Source organism: Tupaia chinensis, unplaced genomic scaffold (assembly GCF_000334495.1).
Source record: "Tupaia chinensis unplaced genomic scaffold, TupChi_1.0 Scaffold145148_1, whole genome shotgun sequence".
In the NCBI taxonomy this organism is placed as follows: Eukaryota; Metazoa; Chordata; class Mammalia; order Scandentia; family Tupaiidae; genus Tupaia; species Tupaia belangeri.
The window spans coordinates 1319691-1336867 of record NW_006205008.1 but is presented as its reverse complement, the minus strand read 5'-3'; the positions used below and the strand labels follow the sequence as shown (position 1 = coordinate 1336867).

Here is a 17177-nt window from a genome sequence, read left to right as displayed (position 1 = left end):
TACAAAACCCAGAAAAATACAGAAAATGAAAACAAGAAAAGGACTACGATGGCAATGTAACTGCTTACATGATAAAATGTATCTCTAACAATTGTATTTATTGTCTGGTTATTTCTGGCACGACAAATTCTAAGACAATGAGGATCCTAAAGTTAAAGAACTGTCTGAGGAAAAGTTATCTGCTATTTACAATGACACTAGATCTATGAACTCTAAAGCAAGATAGGAGAATGATCATATTGAAACGCCTGCCTTATAACAACAGTTCCTCCTTTTGCGGCCACTGCTGCAGGTGCACGGTTTAGCAGACTGAAGTATCAGAGACACATCTTCTGTTTCTAGCACTGTTTGATAGACTGCTTTCTGGAAGTCTGTCAGAGAACAATACACCATCTGCCAAGACCAAATACAAATTAATTATTAGAATATTGGTAGGGTGATAATAGTAATTATCATGCACATCACATTTCAGATTATCATAATGAAAAGTACTTATAAACTATTTTCTCCTCTAATTACATGATTATAATGATGTTTCCCATTCTCTTATATTCTTTGCTCCTCACCCCACCCTCAATTATACAAATAAAAATTTTACTTTCAAATAAACCTCCTAAGACTTTTTAATCCAAAGGAATCATAATATGAAAAATTGAGTTATGTGATTTCCTTATGTATTTCAATATGTTGTGTTTCTTCTCAGGGTTCAATATCAGCTTATCATAAAAACAAACCATTACGGTTTATGTCAAACCAAATCCTAAGACTTTTTAATCCAAAGGAATCATAATATGAAAAATTGAGTTATGTGATTTCCTTATGTATTTCAATATGTTGTGTTTCTTCTCAGGGTTCAATATCAGCTTATCATAAAAAAACAAACCATTACAGTTTATGCCAAACCAAAAAACTCAGTATAGAAAAATTTCAGAACAATGGTGTAAATAATAAATGCTTACTGAAATACTTGGGCAATTTAGGAAAACCTTAAAACTTTATATTACTGAAAACTGAAATAGAGCATTTACTTTTGATATTCTGATATAAATTCTTAATGTTAGTTAAGAAAAGAATTAAGTAAATGCACATAAAAGCAAATACTATTTAGTGCACCAATTCAGGAAAGGAAGAAAATATGATGAAACAATGCCACTACATTCTGAGGACCTTTTTTTGGGGGGAGAGAGGTTTTTGCTATAGGATGCGTGCGCTCTCCAGAAAGACAGAGACAGACAGAGAGCATAATGGCTATGTCGCTGGACTCCCACGTAGTCTACCACGGTTTGCGTTCCGGACCCGGTGGCTTAAAACTCACACCAGGCGCGTGTGCGTGTGTGCCCAAGATCCTGAGAGGAGAACGGAGGAGATGGCATGGCCATCCCCCCTGGGGATGATTTCTCGCTTTCGGTCTCTCTGTCTCTCTCTGTCTGTCTGGAGAGCGAACATACGTGCTCTATAGCAAAAACCCCTCAAAAAAAAAAAAAAAAGAAAGCGAGAAATCACCGGCCACGCCGCAATCCCTTCTCCTCCATTCTCCTCTCAGGATCTTGGGCACACACGCACACGCTCCTGGCGTGAGTGTTAAGCAAGCCACCGGGTCCAGGACTCGAACAGCGGTCGACTATATGGCAGTCCAGTGACATAGCCATTATGCCAACTGCTGGTCCCAATGAGGAACTTATTTTACCTTGTCTTTCTGGTAGCACTGGAAATTAGTAAAATTGTTCTTGATACAGCTGTAAGTAACAAGGGTTACAACATTATGCCCATGATAGGACTTTGAGGAATGTCACAAAGAGGGAAAATTCATCTATTTAAAAATATTGATATGTATATTATCACTACAACAGAATGTTACTGAAAAAAATGACAAATGTGCATCCAAGTGAATACATGGATATTTACATAAAATGCTATATTGTTTTAAAAATTTTTTATAAAATATTAAGTACCTCTAGATTCTAACTTTGAGTATGTATAAGCACATATAAGAACAAAAAGAGAATACAGAAGATGGCGGTCAATGATCAAAGTACGGAGGGTAGTTGGAGCTACTACTAAACATAGCAACACCTACTAAACATTTCTGTGTGTCCTGCATTTCAGTGCAAGTTATGAGGCAGGCACCATTACCATCATTCCCACTTGGCAGGTGAGTACACCCCGTAAGAGAGTCTCAAGAAAATTGCTCCAACTCACAAAACTTTTCAACAGGGGAGCCAGGACTCAAACCCAACAATATCTGATTTTGAAGTCAAGCTTTAAACCTGTACGTACAACTCTATCTTTTTTTTTTGGAGAGGTTTTCGCTATAGGGCATGTGCGCTCGCCAGAAAGAGACAGAGAGACAGAAAGCGAGAAATCACCCCCCAGGGGGGATGGCTACGCTGCAATCTCTTCTCCTCCATTCTCCTCTCAGGATCTTGGGCACGTATGCACATGTGCCCGGAGTGAGTTTTAAGCCACCGGGTTCGGGACGTGAACCGCGGTCGATTACATGGGAGTCCAGTGGCATAGCCATTACGCTAACTGCTGGTTCCCCCACACAACTCTATCTTTATGTATTTACATTTTGCTGTTTCAACTAGATAGACAACCAAATAATAGAAATAAAATTGCGCAAAACATTTTAAAAAGTAGTAATTCATGATAATTCAGTAATAGTATTTTAGATAAATATGAAAAATCGCATATTGCATCAGTTTCTCTAACTTGCATATTTTCCTTTAAAATCTATCTTTCTAACAATAGGATATCCTAAGACTAGAGGGCCTTTGATAACACTGTCCTTATCTGAGATCATCTTAATTAGATTTGGTTCCCAGTTATTTATAGAATCTTTAAAACTTCATTTCTTTGATGAAAGTCAGAGTGAAAGAGAAAGATAGGCACCCCTAACCGGGTCTTCGTGGTGTGATCCACCCCAAGTCTAAGCCAGGCAGGGTCACAGTGTCTGCACACATGGCCAGCACACACAGGGAGATCTCAACATGTGATCCTGAGACCTTCTCTGTGGCCTCAGGATCACAGAGTGTTACACTGCCATTGTGCTGCCCTGACTGGCTAATTTATACCATCTTTATTTCATGGCCTGAGCTGGAAGAACTGTAAGATTAAAAAACTATAAAAGACCACTTTATAGAGCAAAAAAGCATTCCTCTTGAGGTCACCTCCTTAAATTTTCTTAACAATGAACAATGCAATAGTTCTAAAAAATAGTTTAGAAAATGTAATTGCAAGTAGCATTTTACAAGAAGCAGAACTGAAAAAAGAAAAAATAAAGCTTTTAACAAATTTGGTTCTATAACTAGAATTAAGGTCCTAAAGTATATATTGTCAGGCCAGCCTGTGGTGAGGTGGTTTAGGCAGCTGATGCCACGTGGCCAACCATACAGTTCAAACCCGGACTGAGCAGCCTGAGAAGCACTCCAGGCACACGTATATGCACGCCAAAGGGCAGCCTGATAATGACACCAGGCATCTGTGTGTGCATGCTGGAAATCTCAAGAGGAAAATAGAGAAGGGACTATGGTGTGGCTATCTCCTCAAGGGAATGATTTCTCACTTTCCTATCTCTATCTCTCTCCAGAGAGTGTAAATGCCCTCTGGTAAAAACCAATAGATAAAGATAGGAAGAAAGAAAAAAGAAAGAAAGAAAGAAAGAAAGAAAGAAAGAAAGAAAGAAAGAAAGAAAGAAAGAAAGGCAGACAGACAAGACAAGACAGACTAACAGTGAACCTGTTAGCTAGCAGGTTAGTAAAATTTGTAAGGGCTCAGTTAATGTTTTCTAAAACTCTGCACCTACATTTTTTTCCCACATAGAATAAATGGCAAGAAAACATATTTATAAAGTACTACAGGAGATAGATTTCCATTTTTTTCTTTAAGAGGTTTTTGCCTTAAGGCACATATGCTTGCCAAAGAGAGAGAGAAACAGAGACAGTGAGAGGGAAGAAAGTAAGAAATCACCCTGCCAGGGAGGATGGCCACACTGTAATCCCTTATGCTTCATTCTCCTTCCGGGATCTTGGGCACGCACGCACACGTACCCAGCATGATTTTCAAGCCACCAGGTCCAGGACACCAACCATGGTTGTCCATGTGGGAGTCCAGTGACATAACCACTATACCATTTTCTGGCTCCTCAACTTCCTCTTAAAATAACTTTTTTCAGGAAAAAAAATGACAAGAAATAATATATTCAAATGTAGTTCTCACCCGGTCTTCTTTCTTAGGCAACTGATCCTTGATAAGAGTCTTGGTACGCCTAAGGAACCAGCCAGACATCTTTTTTGCAAGCCTTTGCATGGCCTTCCGGCCAGTAGCTAGTTCTCTTTTTGTTGCTGTGTGTCTCTGACCATGTTCTACTGGGTCAGAAAACTGCTTCTTGAAGTAGATCTTGCTACCTAAAAGTCCTGGCACAGCCCTTTATAAAGACAATAAAGAAAATGTGAGGACTATAAGTTATTGAAAAGAAACATTGATTTCCTCTTTTTGCCTCTACAAAATACACTAAGTCACTTGTTTATTAATGACAACAGAAACAAAAGCCAAGAAAATAGAATATTCTTTCTTCATGTCAGTCTCAGTTGATAACAAGAAGACGAGGGAACTGGTGGGTTAGCAGGCACATTTACTTCAGGGACCAAGAGCATAGGAGGCAGATACGTTTTAATGGGGTTCGTTATTATGTATACCATGTTTGGACCAAACACTTCTTTAAACAGACAAATGATTGTGCCTTTTCTATCCCAACCCCCAAATCGATGATTAATAAACTTGGGAGCATTAAGCTAAGGAAGTATTAAAATAATTTCCGAAAGTGTTTTCACTTACCAGTCCATAATGCACCACAGTTCTTTCATGTTGTTCTGAAGTATGGTTCCTGTGAGGCCAATGCGGACATTGCATTTCAAAGATTTCATAACTTCTGTTACTCTAGCCTTTGGGTTCCTAATTCTATGAGCCTCATCTACGATAACAGCCGACCACTCCAAACTAGTAAGTAAGAAAAATGAAGGGAAGGGTTGAGAAAACATCCCTTTCTTAGTCCATTAAATTTTAGAGCAGCTTTCTCTACTGAAATTTTTTTAGTTGTTTTTCTTCTTAACTCTTTGATGATCTCATTGGGTTTTTATCTACTTAGATAAATGCTCAGAGGTTTTAACAGCCCCCAGAGCTGTGTAAAGGGACAACAGATTCTGTTTAATGATGGTAGAATGAAAAATCTCATTTAAACATCACTGAAATGATAATAAAGGAATTTTTTTAAACAATGTTTTCAGTTGCCAGAGGATACCTACTACACTCACCAGAAATAGACTAAAAGACTGAGGGAAAAGAAGAGAGAGAGAGAGAGAGAGAGAGAGAGTGAGAGAGAGAGAGAAAGTACTCCTCAATGGGGTGTGGTCTCTCCATCCTGTTGGGATTTGGGGCACACATGTACATGTGCCCAGTGTGTTTTTCAAGCCACCAAGGCTGGGATCGAAACTGGAGTTAGCCATATGGGATCCAGTTCCCTTAAGCAGTAGGCTGGGAACAATGCAATCATAGAATTTTTAAAATGTAACAAACCAGAAAAACTAATAAAGGAAGCAAACCTATGATGTTAAATCTGAATGAAAAAAAACAGCAATATGAACTCATGATTTTAAAAAGTGTATTGCATTGTTTTGTCTATTAAGAAGGTTTAGAATTATTATTCACTAGAAATGAGCATCCACAAAAAGAAATCAGAGCCCCATAGAAAAATGGAGAAATGGTTGATTTCAGGTACGTAATAGGGAAAATACTGAAGAGGCAGAAAGGACATATGTAGCCAAAGACAAAACAAAACAGAACAAAACAAAAACCAAAACATACCCAAATGACATAGGCACCAGCCTAATGGGAATATTTAAACATGAAGAATAGTGGGCTTAGCCCCAGAGATGGAGGTGATACATAGCATTGTTGCATGATACTGGAGCCACATTGAAGGCTCGGATTTACATCCTGGGTCTACCTAAAGATTCCAGGCATGCTCACGTGAGAACATGATCCTAGCTGGCCGGGATCTTGGGGGAGAGATCAGGGCATGACAAGACCCTGGCATGACACGAGTCTGGCCAGTACTACAACACAATGCTTAAGGGAGTTGGATCCTACAGAGCCAACTATGGTTTGAGGCCTGGCCCTGGTGACTTGAGAAACACACTAGATACGTGTGTGTACATGCCCAGAATCTTGAGAGAAATGGAGAAAGAAAAGAAAAAGGACTGAGGCATGACTGTGTCCTATTGGAGGGTACCCTGTCTCTTCTCTCTCATGAGTACATAACCCTCTGGCCATTAAAAAAACAGCAGGAAATAAGGCACCAGCAGTTAGCGTAATGGCCATGTCGCTAAACTCCCATGTAGTTGACTGTGGTTCAAGTCCCGGACCCGGTGGCTTAAACTTATGCCAGGCACGTGTGCATGCGTGCCCAAGATCCCAAGAGGAGAAAGGAGAAGAAGGGATTGCGGCGTGGCCATCCCCCCTGGGGGGTGACTTCTCACTCCCTGTCTCTCTGTCTCTCTCGGTCTTTCTGATGAGCGCAGGCGCCCATAGCAAAAAAAAAAAAAAAAAAGGCAGGAAATAAAAACAGTACATGTCTTCCCCTAGCCTTCTCTTAGGAGAGAAAAAGAAAATCATTTCTATTTTTAAAATAATGACTATTAGTATAAAATATTAAATAAATAAAAATCCAGGAGTTCTATGAAAGCAACATTATCGTTAACAACAAACAACTTAGATCTTTATCCCACATCATACATAAAAATTAACTTCAAATAAACCCATCTCCATCGTGCACTCACCAGCCCTCACCACAGCAGCTGCCCACACCCTAGCTAGCCCCCATAGGTGCCTCCTCATGCAGTCTGCTAGCGCTGCTGCTACTACTGTACCTAGTGCTCCACCTCCCCGACTCAGGTCCACCCACTCTCACCCAGCCCCACCTACTCCTGCTCAGTCTTCAGCTATACCAGGACCAGAGAGGTTGAATAAGTCAGGAGAACATGGTCACTGACTGAGGGGAAGAATGACTGCTGCCATCTCTGCAACCAACAGGTGCCTGGGCTGTGGCCACTGCTTGTGAGCAGTCGAAGGAATCAGGCAGGACCATGGGGAGGGGGAGGAGGAACTTGTAGTTTACATGGTTTCTACTTCCAAAAGTAGAGAAGAACCAACCACCAGAAGCCAGTGAGTCTCTGGAGGACTTCTTCCTTCCCAAACCTACTTCAGAGGAAACAAATAAGAGAAACTCTCTGCTGAAACTCCCAACTCTAGACCCTCACCATGGATTCCACCAATTTCATCCACAGAAGAGCAAAGAAAACACACAGAGCCACAGATTATAGGGAAGCACAAGAGCAAACAGATTCAGGGGTAAAAAATGACCTCTCATTCTACTCCCACCCCACATTGGCAAGAGAGCTACACTGTTCTGCAAGGTAACCACCAGGTGATGCTCCACTTACAATCAAGTCTCCACAGCCCAGAGGAAGCAGAGAATACAAAAGGGAACACCCCACCTCAATAGAGACTTAGGGTTTGGGGCACTACCACCTGTTTGGCAGGCAGGGCAAGTCTACATTCTCCCTTCTATCAAACTCAGGTATGGGGGAATAGATACTTGCTCCAACTGATGTCTGTATGTAAGACCTCTCTAAACTGTCTTACATACAGGCTACATAAGCCTGGCTCTGATCTAGAAGACATGGCTGACCACTTCTGAACCACATAACCAGGGACATACCTGGGACTAAAAGCTGCGGTTCTTCCTCTCCTGGCATGACAGAAACTACTCCAACATTTAAGACAAAGTGAGTACTTCACCAAAGACACAAGAAATATGAAAGGACAAGGAAATATCTCTATAGTAACTCCTCACCAATAATGGATAGAACATGGGAAATCACAGAAATGTCAGAAAAAAGAATTCAAAATAGTCATCCTAATAAAATTTAGTCAAGTGCAAGAGAAAATGGACAATCTCCTGGTATTGTCCAATACCAGAAGATGAGAAAATCATTCCACAACATGAAGGAAGAATGCCATAGATAGACACTATAAAAAAGAATCAAACAGAACTTCTGAAGATGAAGACTATAATACAGAAAATAAAAATCTCCATTGAAAATATTAAGAGCAGATTAGACCATGCCAAAAAAAAAAAAAAAAAAAAAAAAAACTCAAACCTTAGAGACAAAATCCAAAGTCCAAGCCATCAAAAGGGTGAAAAATAGCCCAAAACATTAAGGACAAAATATAGGAAATTCTAGATACCATTAAGTAGCCAAGCAGCTGCAATAATGAGTATTCCAGAAGGCAAAGAGACAGACAGGTAAAGGTATAGATAACCTTGTTTATGAAATATTGTCTAAAAATGTCCCAAATCTAGACAGACACACAGACATTCAGATCCAAGAAGAGAATGCCAAATAGATTCAACATAAGCATATCCTCTGTAAGGCATATCATAATTACATTGGTAAAAATCAAAGACAAAGACAATAATCTATTAGGTTGTCAGTAAAATCATGATGCATTTTTCTGTTTTCCTATGCAAAAATATGTCATGACTTTCCCAACGATCCAATAAAAATGGCAAGAGAGAATCATCAAGTTACTTATAAAGTTTACCCAATCAGACTAAGTAAACTCAGATTTTTCAACTGAAACAAGACAGGCAAAGAAAGAATAGGAAGAAACCAGCAGATAGTGTGATAATGGTTACATTGCTAGATTCCCTCATAGTCAACCACGCTCTGAGTCTTGACCCTGAGGCTTAAACTCATGCTGGACACATGTGTGTGCATGCCCAAAATCCCTAGAGGAGAATGGAGAAGAAGGGATTGTGGCATGGCTATCCCCCCCAGGTGGTGATTTCTTACTTTCTGTCTGTCTCTCTTTGTGTCTCCGGTGAGCACATGTGCCCTATAGCAAAAATCTCTCTGAAAGAAAGAAAGAAAGAAAGGCCGTATTTAAAACTCTGAAAGAAAAAATAAATTCAGCCAAGAATACCATATCAATCAATATTATCCTGCAAATGGGAAGGAAAAATAAAATAATCCCTAGATAAACAAAAACTGAAAGAATTTAACACTAGACTTCAAGAAATAAGGTAATACTACATCCGGAAAATGAAAAGAAGACAAATAGAAATAAGAGAACAGAAAACAACTAAGAAAATGACTAATAAAATGACAGAGATGTCAATAATAATGCTGAATGTTAATGGATTAAGTTCTCTAATTAAAAGACATAAATTGGCTAAATGGATTAAAGAAAAAACAAACTCAGGAGCCTTCTATATGCTACTTACAAGAAACACTTCACTGATAAAGGTATAAATAGGTTGAAACTGAAGGACTAAAAAGTTATTTCATGCAAACAGAAAGGAAAAAAAAAAAAGCTGGAGCCATGATACACTGAAATCAAACAAAATAGACTTCAAAAAATAAATTGTGAAAAGAGACAAAGAAGGACATTATATAGTGCTAAAAGATTTAATTCACCAAGAAGACATAACAATTACAAATGTTTACACATTCAACATAGGAGCACCCAAATATGTAAAAGACTGCTAGATCTAAAGGAGAGATAGACTGCAACATGCTCATTATTGGGGATTTCAACATTCCACTGCTACCACTGGACAGGTCATTTACACAAGAAAGAAAGAGATACAGGAACTAAATGATAACATAAATCAAATGGATATAACAGATATTCATAGATCATTTCACCCAACAATCAAGTGACACACATAAACATTTTCAAAGACCAATCACATAGTAGGGCCCAAAACAAAGCTTTATAAATTTAGAAGTACAGAAACTATATCCAGCATCTTTTCCAATAAATGGAATTAAACTTGAAGTCAACTAAAGAAAGAGCCTTCGAAAATACACAAAACTTGGAAACTAAACAATTTACTCCTGAACAACTTCAAAACTACTGCAAAAATTACGACTGAAATCAAAAGATTTATTGAAACCAACAATAACAAATATGACTCTCCATAATCTTTGGGACACATAATCATAAGAGGAAAATTTACATTATTGGTGCTCACGAGAAAAAAGTAGAAATGTGGCAAATAAATAACCTAATGATGCATTTCAAGAAACTGAAAAAACAACAGCAAAAAACACGTATATATCAGAAGAAAAAATAAAGAGTAGAACAGAAGTAAATGAAATAGAGAACTATACAAAAAACCCATAAAGCTATTTTTTGAGAGGATAAATAGAACTGACAAACTGTTAGCTATACTAATCAAGAAAAATAGAGAAAAGAATCAGATAATAAAATCAGTAATAAAACAGGTTATATATATTTCAACACAAATAACAGAAATACAAAAGGTCATGAGGGAATACTATGACAATATATCATCAAACGAGAAAATCTAGATGAACAAATTTCTGGACGAGTCAACAATAAATAGTTTCTCAACAAGGAAAAGTCAGGGTCCTGATAGGTTCAACTCTAAATTTGACAAAACTTTCAAAGAGGAGCAAAATCCCAATTCTCCACAAATGACTTCTAAAAATCCAAAACAAAGGGACCCTCCCAAATCCATTCCATGAAGCTTCCATCACCTTCATATCAAAAGTAGACAAAGTTATAACATAAAAAAACTATAGCCTGATGTCCCTGATGAATAAGGATGCAGACACTCAATAAAATACTAGCAATTTGAATTTAACACCTTTTCTTGAGCGAAAGATTTTTGCTATAGGGCGTGTACATTCTCCAGAGACACAGAGAGAGACAGAGAAACAGAAAGCAAGAAATCACTCCCCCAGAGGGAATGGCCACACTACAATCTCTTATCCTCCGTTATCCTCTTAGGATTTTGGGTGCACATACCTGCTGGCATGAGGTTTAAGCCACCAGGTCTGGGACTTGAACTGCAGTTAATTACATGGGAGTCTAGTGATGTAACCATTATGCCATCTGCTGATCTCAAATTTAACAACACATTTAAAAGTTTATAGACCATGACCAGGTAGGCTTTACCCCAGGCATGCAAGAATGGTTCAACATACACAAAACAATAAATGTAATACTTCATATCAATGCAGAAAAAGCATTTGGTATAATACAATAACCTTCATGATTAAAGTTCTCAGCAAAATAGGTATAGAAGGTAAATTTCTCAACAAAGTAAAGTCCATACATGACAAACCCTTAGCTAACATACTGAATGGGGGAACTCTGGAAGCTTTTCCACTAAATACTGGAACAAGAGAAGGCTGCCCACTTCTCCACTCCTTTCAACACAGTGCTGAAAGTCCTAGTCAATGCAAACAGACAACAGTGTAGAATAAAAGGCATTCATACAGGAAAAGAAGTAAAATTGTCCCTATTTGCAGGTGACATAATTATATACATAGGAAATCCAAAAGAAACCACAGAAAGACCTCCTAGACATAATAAATGAATGCAGTAAAAAAGCAGTATACAAACCCAAGATACAAAAATCTATGGCATTCTAATACACCTAATATAAATACATTCTAATACATCTAATATAAATAGACTGAGACAGAACAGAATAGAGCAATCCCATTAATAATAGGGAAAAAAATAAAGTAAAATAAAAACCTAGGAATAAAGCTAACCAAAGAGGTGAAAAACCTCTACAAGGAGAACTGAATGAAAAACTAAAAAAAAAAAAAGAAATTGAGTATGGGTCAAAAAGAAAATAAAAAAAAAAAACCAGGAAAAAGAAAGGAAAGACAACCCATGTTCTTGGATTAGAAGAATCAGTATAACCAAAATGTCAATTTTACTGATAATAATTTACAAATTTAATGTGATTCCTATCAAGCTACTTATCACGTTCTTCACAGATATAGAAAAGAAATCATAAAATCTAACTGGAATTATAAAAAGGCCCAGTATTACCAAGGTAAAAATGTGCAAATAGAATAAAGTAGGAGCTATCTCACTACCTGACTTCAAAATATATGTGGTTGTAGGAAATGTCATGACATATTTTTCTATATATATTTTTTTAATGCAAAAATGTGTCTAGGCTATTCCAACAACCCAGTTAACTACTGAGCTGTGATAATCAAAATGGCATGATACTGGCACAAAAATAGACACACAGACCAATGAAACAAGATAGAGAATCTATAAACAAACTCCCAAACATACAGTCAACTAACTTTTTTTTTTTTTTGGAGATGTTTTTTTTTATGGGCGCCGTGGCTTACCAAACCAGACAGACAGAGACAGAGAGACAGAAAGTGAAAAATCACCCCCCAGGGGGGATAGCCACACTGCAATCCCTTCTCCTCTCGGGATCTTAGGCACGCACGCACACACGTCCAGCGTATTTTAAGCCACTGGGTCCGGGACTCGAACCACGGTCGACTACGTGGGAGTCCAGCGATATAGCCATTACACTAACTGCTGGTCCCACAGTCAACTAACTTTTAACAAAGGACACAAGCCAATCCAGTGGAGAAAAGGAAGTGTCTTCAGCAAATGGTGCTGAAATGACTGGATATCCACCTGCAGAAAAATGAAAACAGACCCTCTATCTCATCATTAACAAAAATTGACTCAAAATGGTGAAAGTTTTAAATATTAAGTCTCAAACTATAAAACTACCAGTGAAAAACATAAGGGAAACACTTGAAGATTTTGAAGTAGGTAAAGATTCTTAAATAAGACCCCTAAAGTGTGGGCAACAATTCCAAAAATAGACAACTGGTATTGCATCAAACTAAAAAGATACATACAAAAGAAAACAATAATTAAAGAGATAACCTACAGAATGGGAGAAAATATTTGCAAACTATGCTACAGATAAGGGACTGATAACAAAAATAGAAAACTCAATCTGCTCACCCACAATTTAAAAAAAAAAAAAGAAGAAAAAAATAATCCAATTTATAAATGGGCAAATGAGCTGAACAGACAACTCTCTAAGGAAGACATATGAATGGCCAAAAAGCATATGAAAAAATATCCACTGTCTCTTGTAAGGAAAATGCAAATCAAAATCACGAGGAGATACCACTTAACTCGACTCAGAATGGCTGTGATAAAAAAAAAATAAAGAATGACAAGTGCTAATGAGGCTGCAGTTAAAAAGAACCCTCTTACACTGTTGGTGGAAATATAAATTAGAGTCATGGAAATATAAATTAGTACAGCCACTGTAGAAAACAACTCAGAGGTTCCTCAAAAACCTACAAATAGGGCTACCATATACATGACCCAGTAATCCCACTCCTTGATATTTACCCAAAGAACAGGAAAACAGCCAGAAAGACACATATATGCACACTCATCTTTATTGCAACATCATTTACAATTGCTGAGACATGGAGTAAATCTAAGTGCCCAAGAATGGATGACTGTATTGAAAAAATGTAGCACATATACACTATGGATTACTATTCTGTCATAAGGAACAATGAGACCCTGTCATCTGAAACAAAGTGAATGAATATATAAGATTTAATACCAAGCAAAATAAGTCAAACTATGAAAGACGAACACTGTATATCCCCACTCAATATATACCAAATGTTTATGTTCTCTGGTAGAAACTGAAGACAGAATAGTAGGAAGGACAAATGTAGATACCAGAGACTGCATAGGAGGAGGAAAAACTCCATAGGGAGTGTGAGGGATGGGTTCAGGGGAAGGACATTTAACAGATATAAGAATGTAAAGTTCTTTGTTGAGAATGATAAATGTGGTAATGTGTTTGATTTGATTGTCATGACCTTTATACATGCCTTTTTTTTTGGAGAGGTTTATGCTATAGGGCACATGTGCTCACTAGAAAGACAGAGAGAGACAGAAAGACAGAAAGCAAGAAATCACTCCCCAGAGGGGATGGCCATGTCACAATCCCTTCTCTTCCATTCTCCTCTTGGGATCTTGAGCACACACACATATGCGCCAGGCATGAGTTTAAGCCACCGGGTCCAGGACTCGACTGCGGTCGACTACATGAGAGTCCAGCGACATAGCCATTACACCAACTGCTGGTCTCTACATGCTTTGAAAAACCATATTAGGTTGTTGCAAAAGCAACTGCAATTTTGGACCATGAATTTTAAATTATAATGGCTCAAATACATCTTTATTAATCAAAAGAAGAACCATTACAATCAATACATTTTTGTCAATGAAAAAATGTTTGTTTATTCTTATAGTATAAAATTTGGTGCTTTGGGATTTGAGAAACTCTCAGAAAGTATCTTCTACACCCTACTAGTTGTGGATGCATTTTCCCTACCAAAAATAGTCAAGATTTGTGGATGCATGTTCCCTACAAAAAATAGTCAAGATGCTTGAGGAAGTGGTAGTCAGTTGGTGAGAAGTCAGGTGAATATAGATGAGGCAAAACTTCACATCACAATCAGATGAATTTTTGAAGTGTTGGTTGGGTGACGTGTGATTGGCTGTTGTCATGGAGAAGAATTGGACTCTTTCTGTTGACCAATGCTGGCTGCAGGCATTCTAGTTTTTAGTGCATCTCACTGGTTTGCTGAGCATACTTCTCAGATATAAGGGAGTTAAGCTGGTATTCAGACAGTTATAGTGGATCAGAACACACCAAACAGTGACCATGACATTTCTCTAGTGCAAGTTTGGCTTTGGGAAGTGCTCTGGAACTTCATCTTGGTCTAACTACTGAGCTGCTTGTCGCCAGTTATATAAAATCCAATTTTCATCGGACATCACAATCTGATCAAGAAATGGTTCACTGTTTTGATTAGAATAAGAGAAGAAGACACTTCAAAATGATAATATTTGGGAGTGGGGAGACTTTCAGTCAGCTTAGGAGGCACCCACTTACAGTTTTTTCAACTTTCCAATTTGTTTCAAATGCCGAATGACCACAGAATGGTTATCATTGAGATTTTTAGCAATTTCATGTGTCGCTGGAAGAGGATGACAATTTCTTGTGTCGCTGGAAGAGGATGAGCTTTTATGATTGTTCTCAATAGATCACGTCAATTTCTGATGGCCAGCCACTATGCTGCTCATCTTCAAGGCTCTAGTCTCCTTCACAAAACTTCTTGACAACCAGTGCACTGTATGCTCATTAGCAGTTCCTGGGCCAATGCACTGATGTTGTGAGTTGTCTCTGCTGCTTTACAACCCATTTTAATGGCTTTTTTTAAAAAGAGGTTTTTGCTAGAGGGCGCATGCACTCGCCAGGAAGACAGAGAGAGACAGAGAGACAGAAAGTAAGAAATCACCCCCCTGGGGGGGTGGGGGAAGGCCATGCCACAATCCCTTCTCCTCCATTCTCTTCTTGGGACCTTAGGCACACATGCACATGCGCCAGGCATGAGTTTAAGCCACCAGGTCCAGGACTCGAACCACGGTCGACCCCATGGGAGTCCAGGGACATAGCCATTACGCCAGCTGCTGGTCCCACAACCCATTTTGAATGTGAGTAAAAAATATTGCTCAAATTTTCTTTTTGTCTAACATCATTTCCATAGTCTAAAGTACATATAAAATAAACATCAAGTAATAAGTAATTAGCAAAAAAAAGCAAGCAAGGTGCATTCAAATATATGTAACATAACCACATTTATTTAACAGTGTATCCAATATCAAAAGGCGAATTTCACTAGTTCAAACCTGCAATTACTTTTGCACTAAGCTAATATATGTTGTAAAGATGTTCAATGATTAAATGTAAATGTGAAATCATACAATTAAAAAATAAACCATAGACCTGAATCTGCACTATTACTAAAAATTATGAAATACAGGAAAAAAATTTGTTACTCTGAGTTAGGCACAAGTTTCTTAGATATGACAGCAAAAGCATAATCAATTTTAAAAACTGGTAAGTTAGATTTTTATCAAAGTTAAAATCTTTTGCTCTTTCAAAGATATAGTTTAGAAAATAAAAAAGGGACACAGTACAGACTGTGAGAAAATATTTGCAAAGTGTAATTATTAACCATGGAACAATCTGACATTAATATTTCCTGAAGTGATACAATAAGAAATCCATTTGTGAATCATTCTTACTAAAAATATTTAACCCAATTCTAATTAAGACAGTAAGCCAAGCCTTTTGGCTCTCTAAGTAGCACCACAGTAGTTGGCAAGAATAAGCACCTTATGAAAGTCAGCAAAACAGGAGCCAAGAAGAAAGTGGTTGATATATTTTCTAAAAAAGACTGGTAAGACGTGAAAGCACCTCTATGTTCAACACAAGAAATATTGGGAAAACACTAGCCACTAGGACTCGAAGTATCAAAATTGCCCCTGACAGTCTTAAGAGCCATGTGTTTGAAGTGAGCCTTACAGATCTGCAGAATGATGAAATCACATTTAGGAAACTCAAGCTAATTACTAAGGATGTTCAGGGCAAAAACTGCCTAACTTCCATGGCATGGATTTTGCTCATGACAAAATGTGTTCCATGGTCAAAAAAACAGCAGACCAGGACTGAAACTCACATTAATGGTCATTTTCTTCATCTTTTATGTATTGGGTTTACTAAAAAATGCAACAATCAAATATGGAAGACCTCTTATGCTCGGTATCAACAGGTCCACCAGATATGGAAGAAAATGATGGAAACCATGACAAATGACATAAAAGAAATGTCAATAGACTGGTTCCAGATGTCACTGGAAAAGAAATAGAAAAGGCTTTCCAATCTATCTATCCTCTCCATGATGTCTTCATCAGAAAAGTAAAAATGCTGAACAAACTCAGGTCTGAATTGGGAAAACTCATGGAGTTTCATGGTTGAATAATGGCTCTGGAAAAGCTACTGGGGATGAGACAGGCTCTAAATTTGAACAAGCTGATGGACATGAACCACCAGTCTAAGAAGCTGTTCAAATTTCAGACTTTTAATAGTGACAAATAAAAAGTCCTATTTGTGGGAGAAACAAACAAACAAAAAAACAAACAAACCAACCAACCACGAAAAGACAGGCCAAAACCAGTTTCCTAAAGTAGAGATGATAGTGGGAACCATAACTCCTGAGAAAGCAATGAAACAAATCTAGTATGTGAGACATCATAAAAGGCAATTTGTCTGGTGCCCTCAAAAGGTCTTTTTATGGAAGCTGACTCCATGGCCTGGTGCTTAGGGCATCAGGATCCTACATGGCCAACCATGTGGTTCAAGT

At 38.0% G+C, this 17177-nt stretch overlaps 1 protein-coding gene across 5 annotated transcripts in view; it reads right to left on the bottom strand.

Moving 5' to 3' along the window:
* The window catches only part of ERCC6L2 (ERCC excision repair 6 like 2), a 175365-nt gene that overhangs the window by 111943 nt on the left and 46245 nt on the right, over positions 1-17177 (bottom strand). For all 5 annotated transcript variants that reach the window (XM_006167823.3, XM_027768003.1, XM_027768002.1 and 2 more), the window contains exons 5-7: positions 4837-4998; positions 4219-4426; positions 253-393 (exon numbers count right to left, since the gene is read on the bottom strand). In XM_006167823.3, the coding sequence (XP_006167885.1) occupies positions 253-393; positions 4219-4426; positions 4837-4998 (511 nt within the window). The remainder of the gene's footprint in view (positions 1-252; positions 394-4218; positions 4427-4836; positions 4999-17177) is intronic.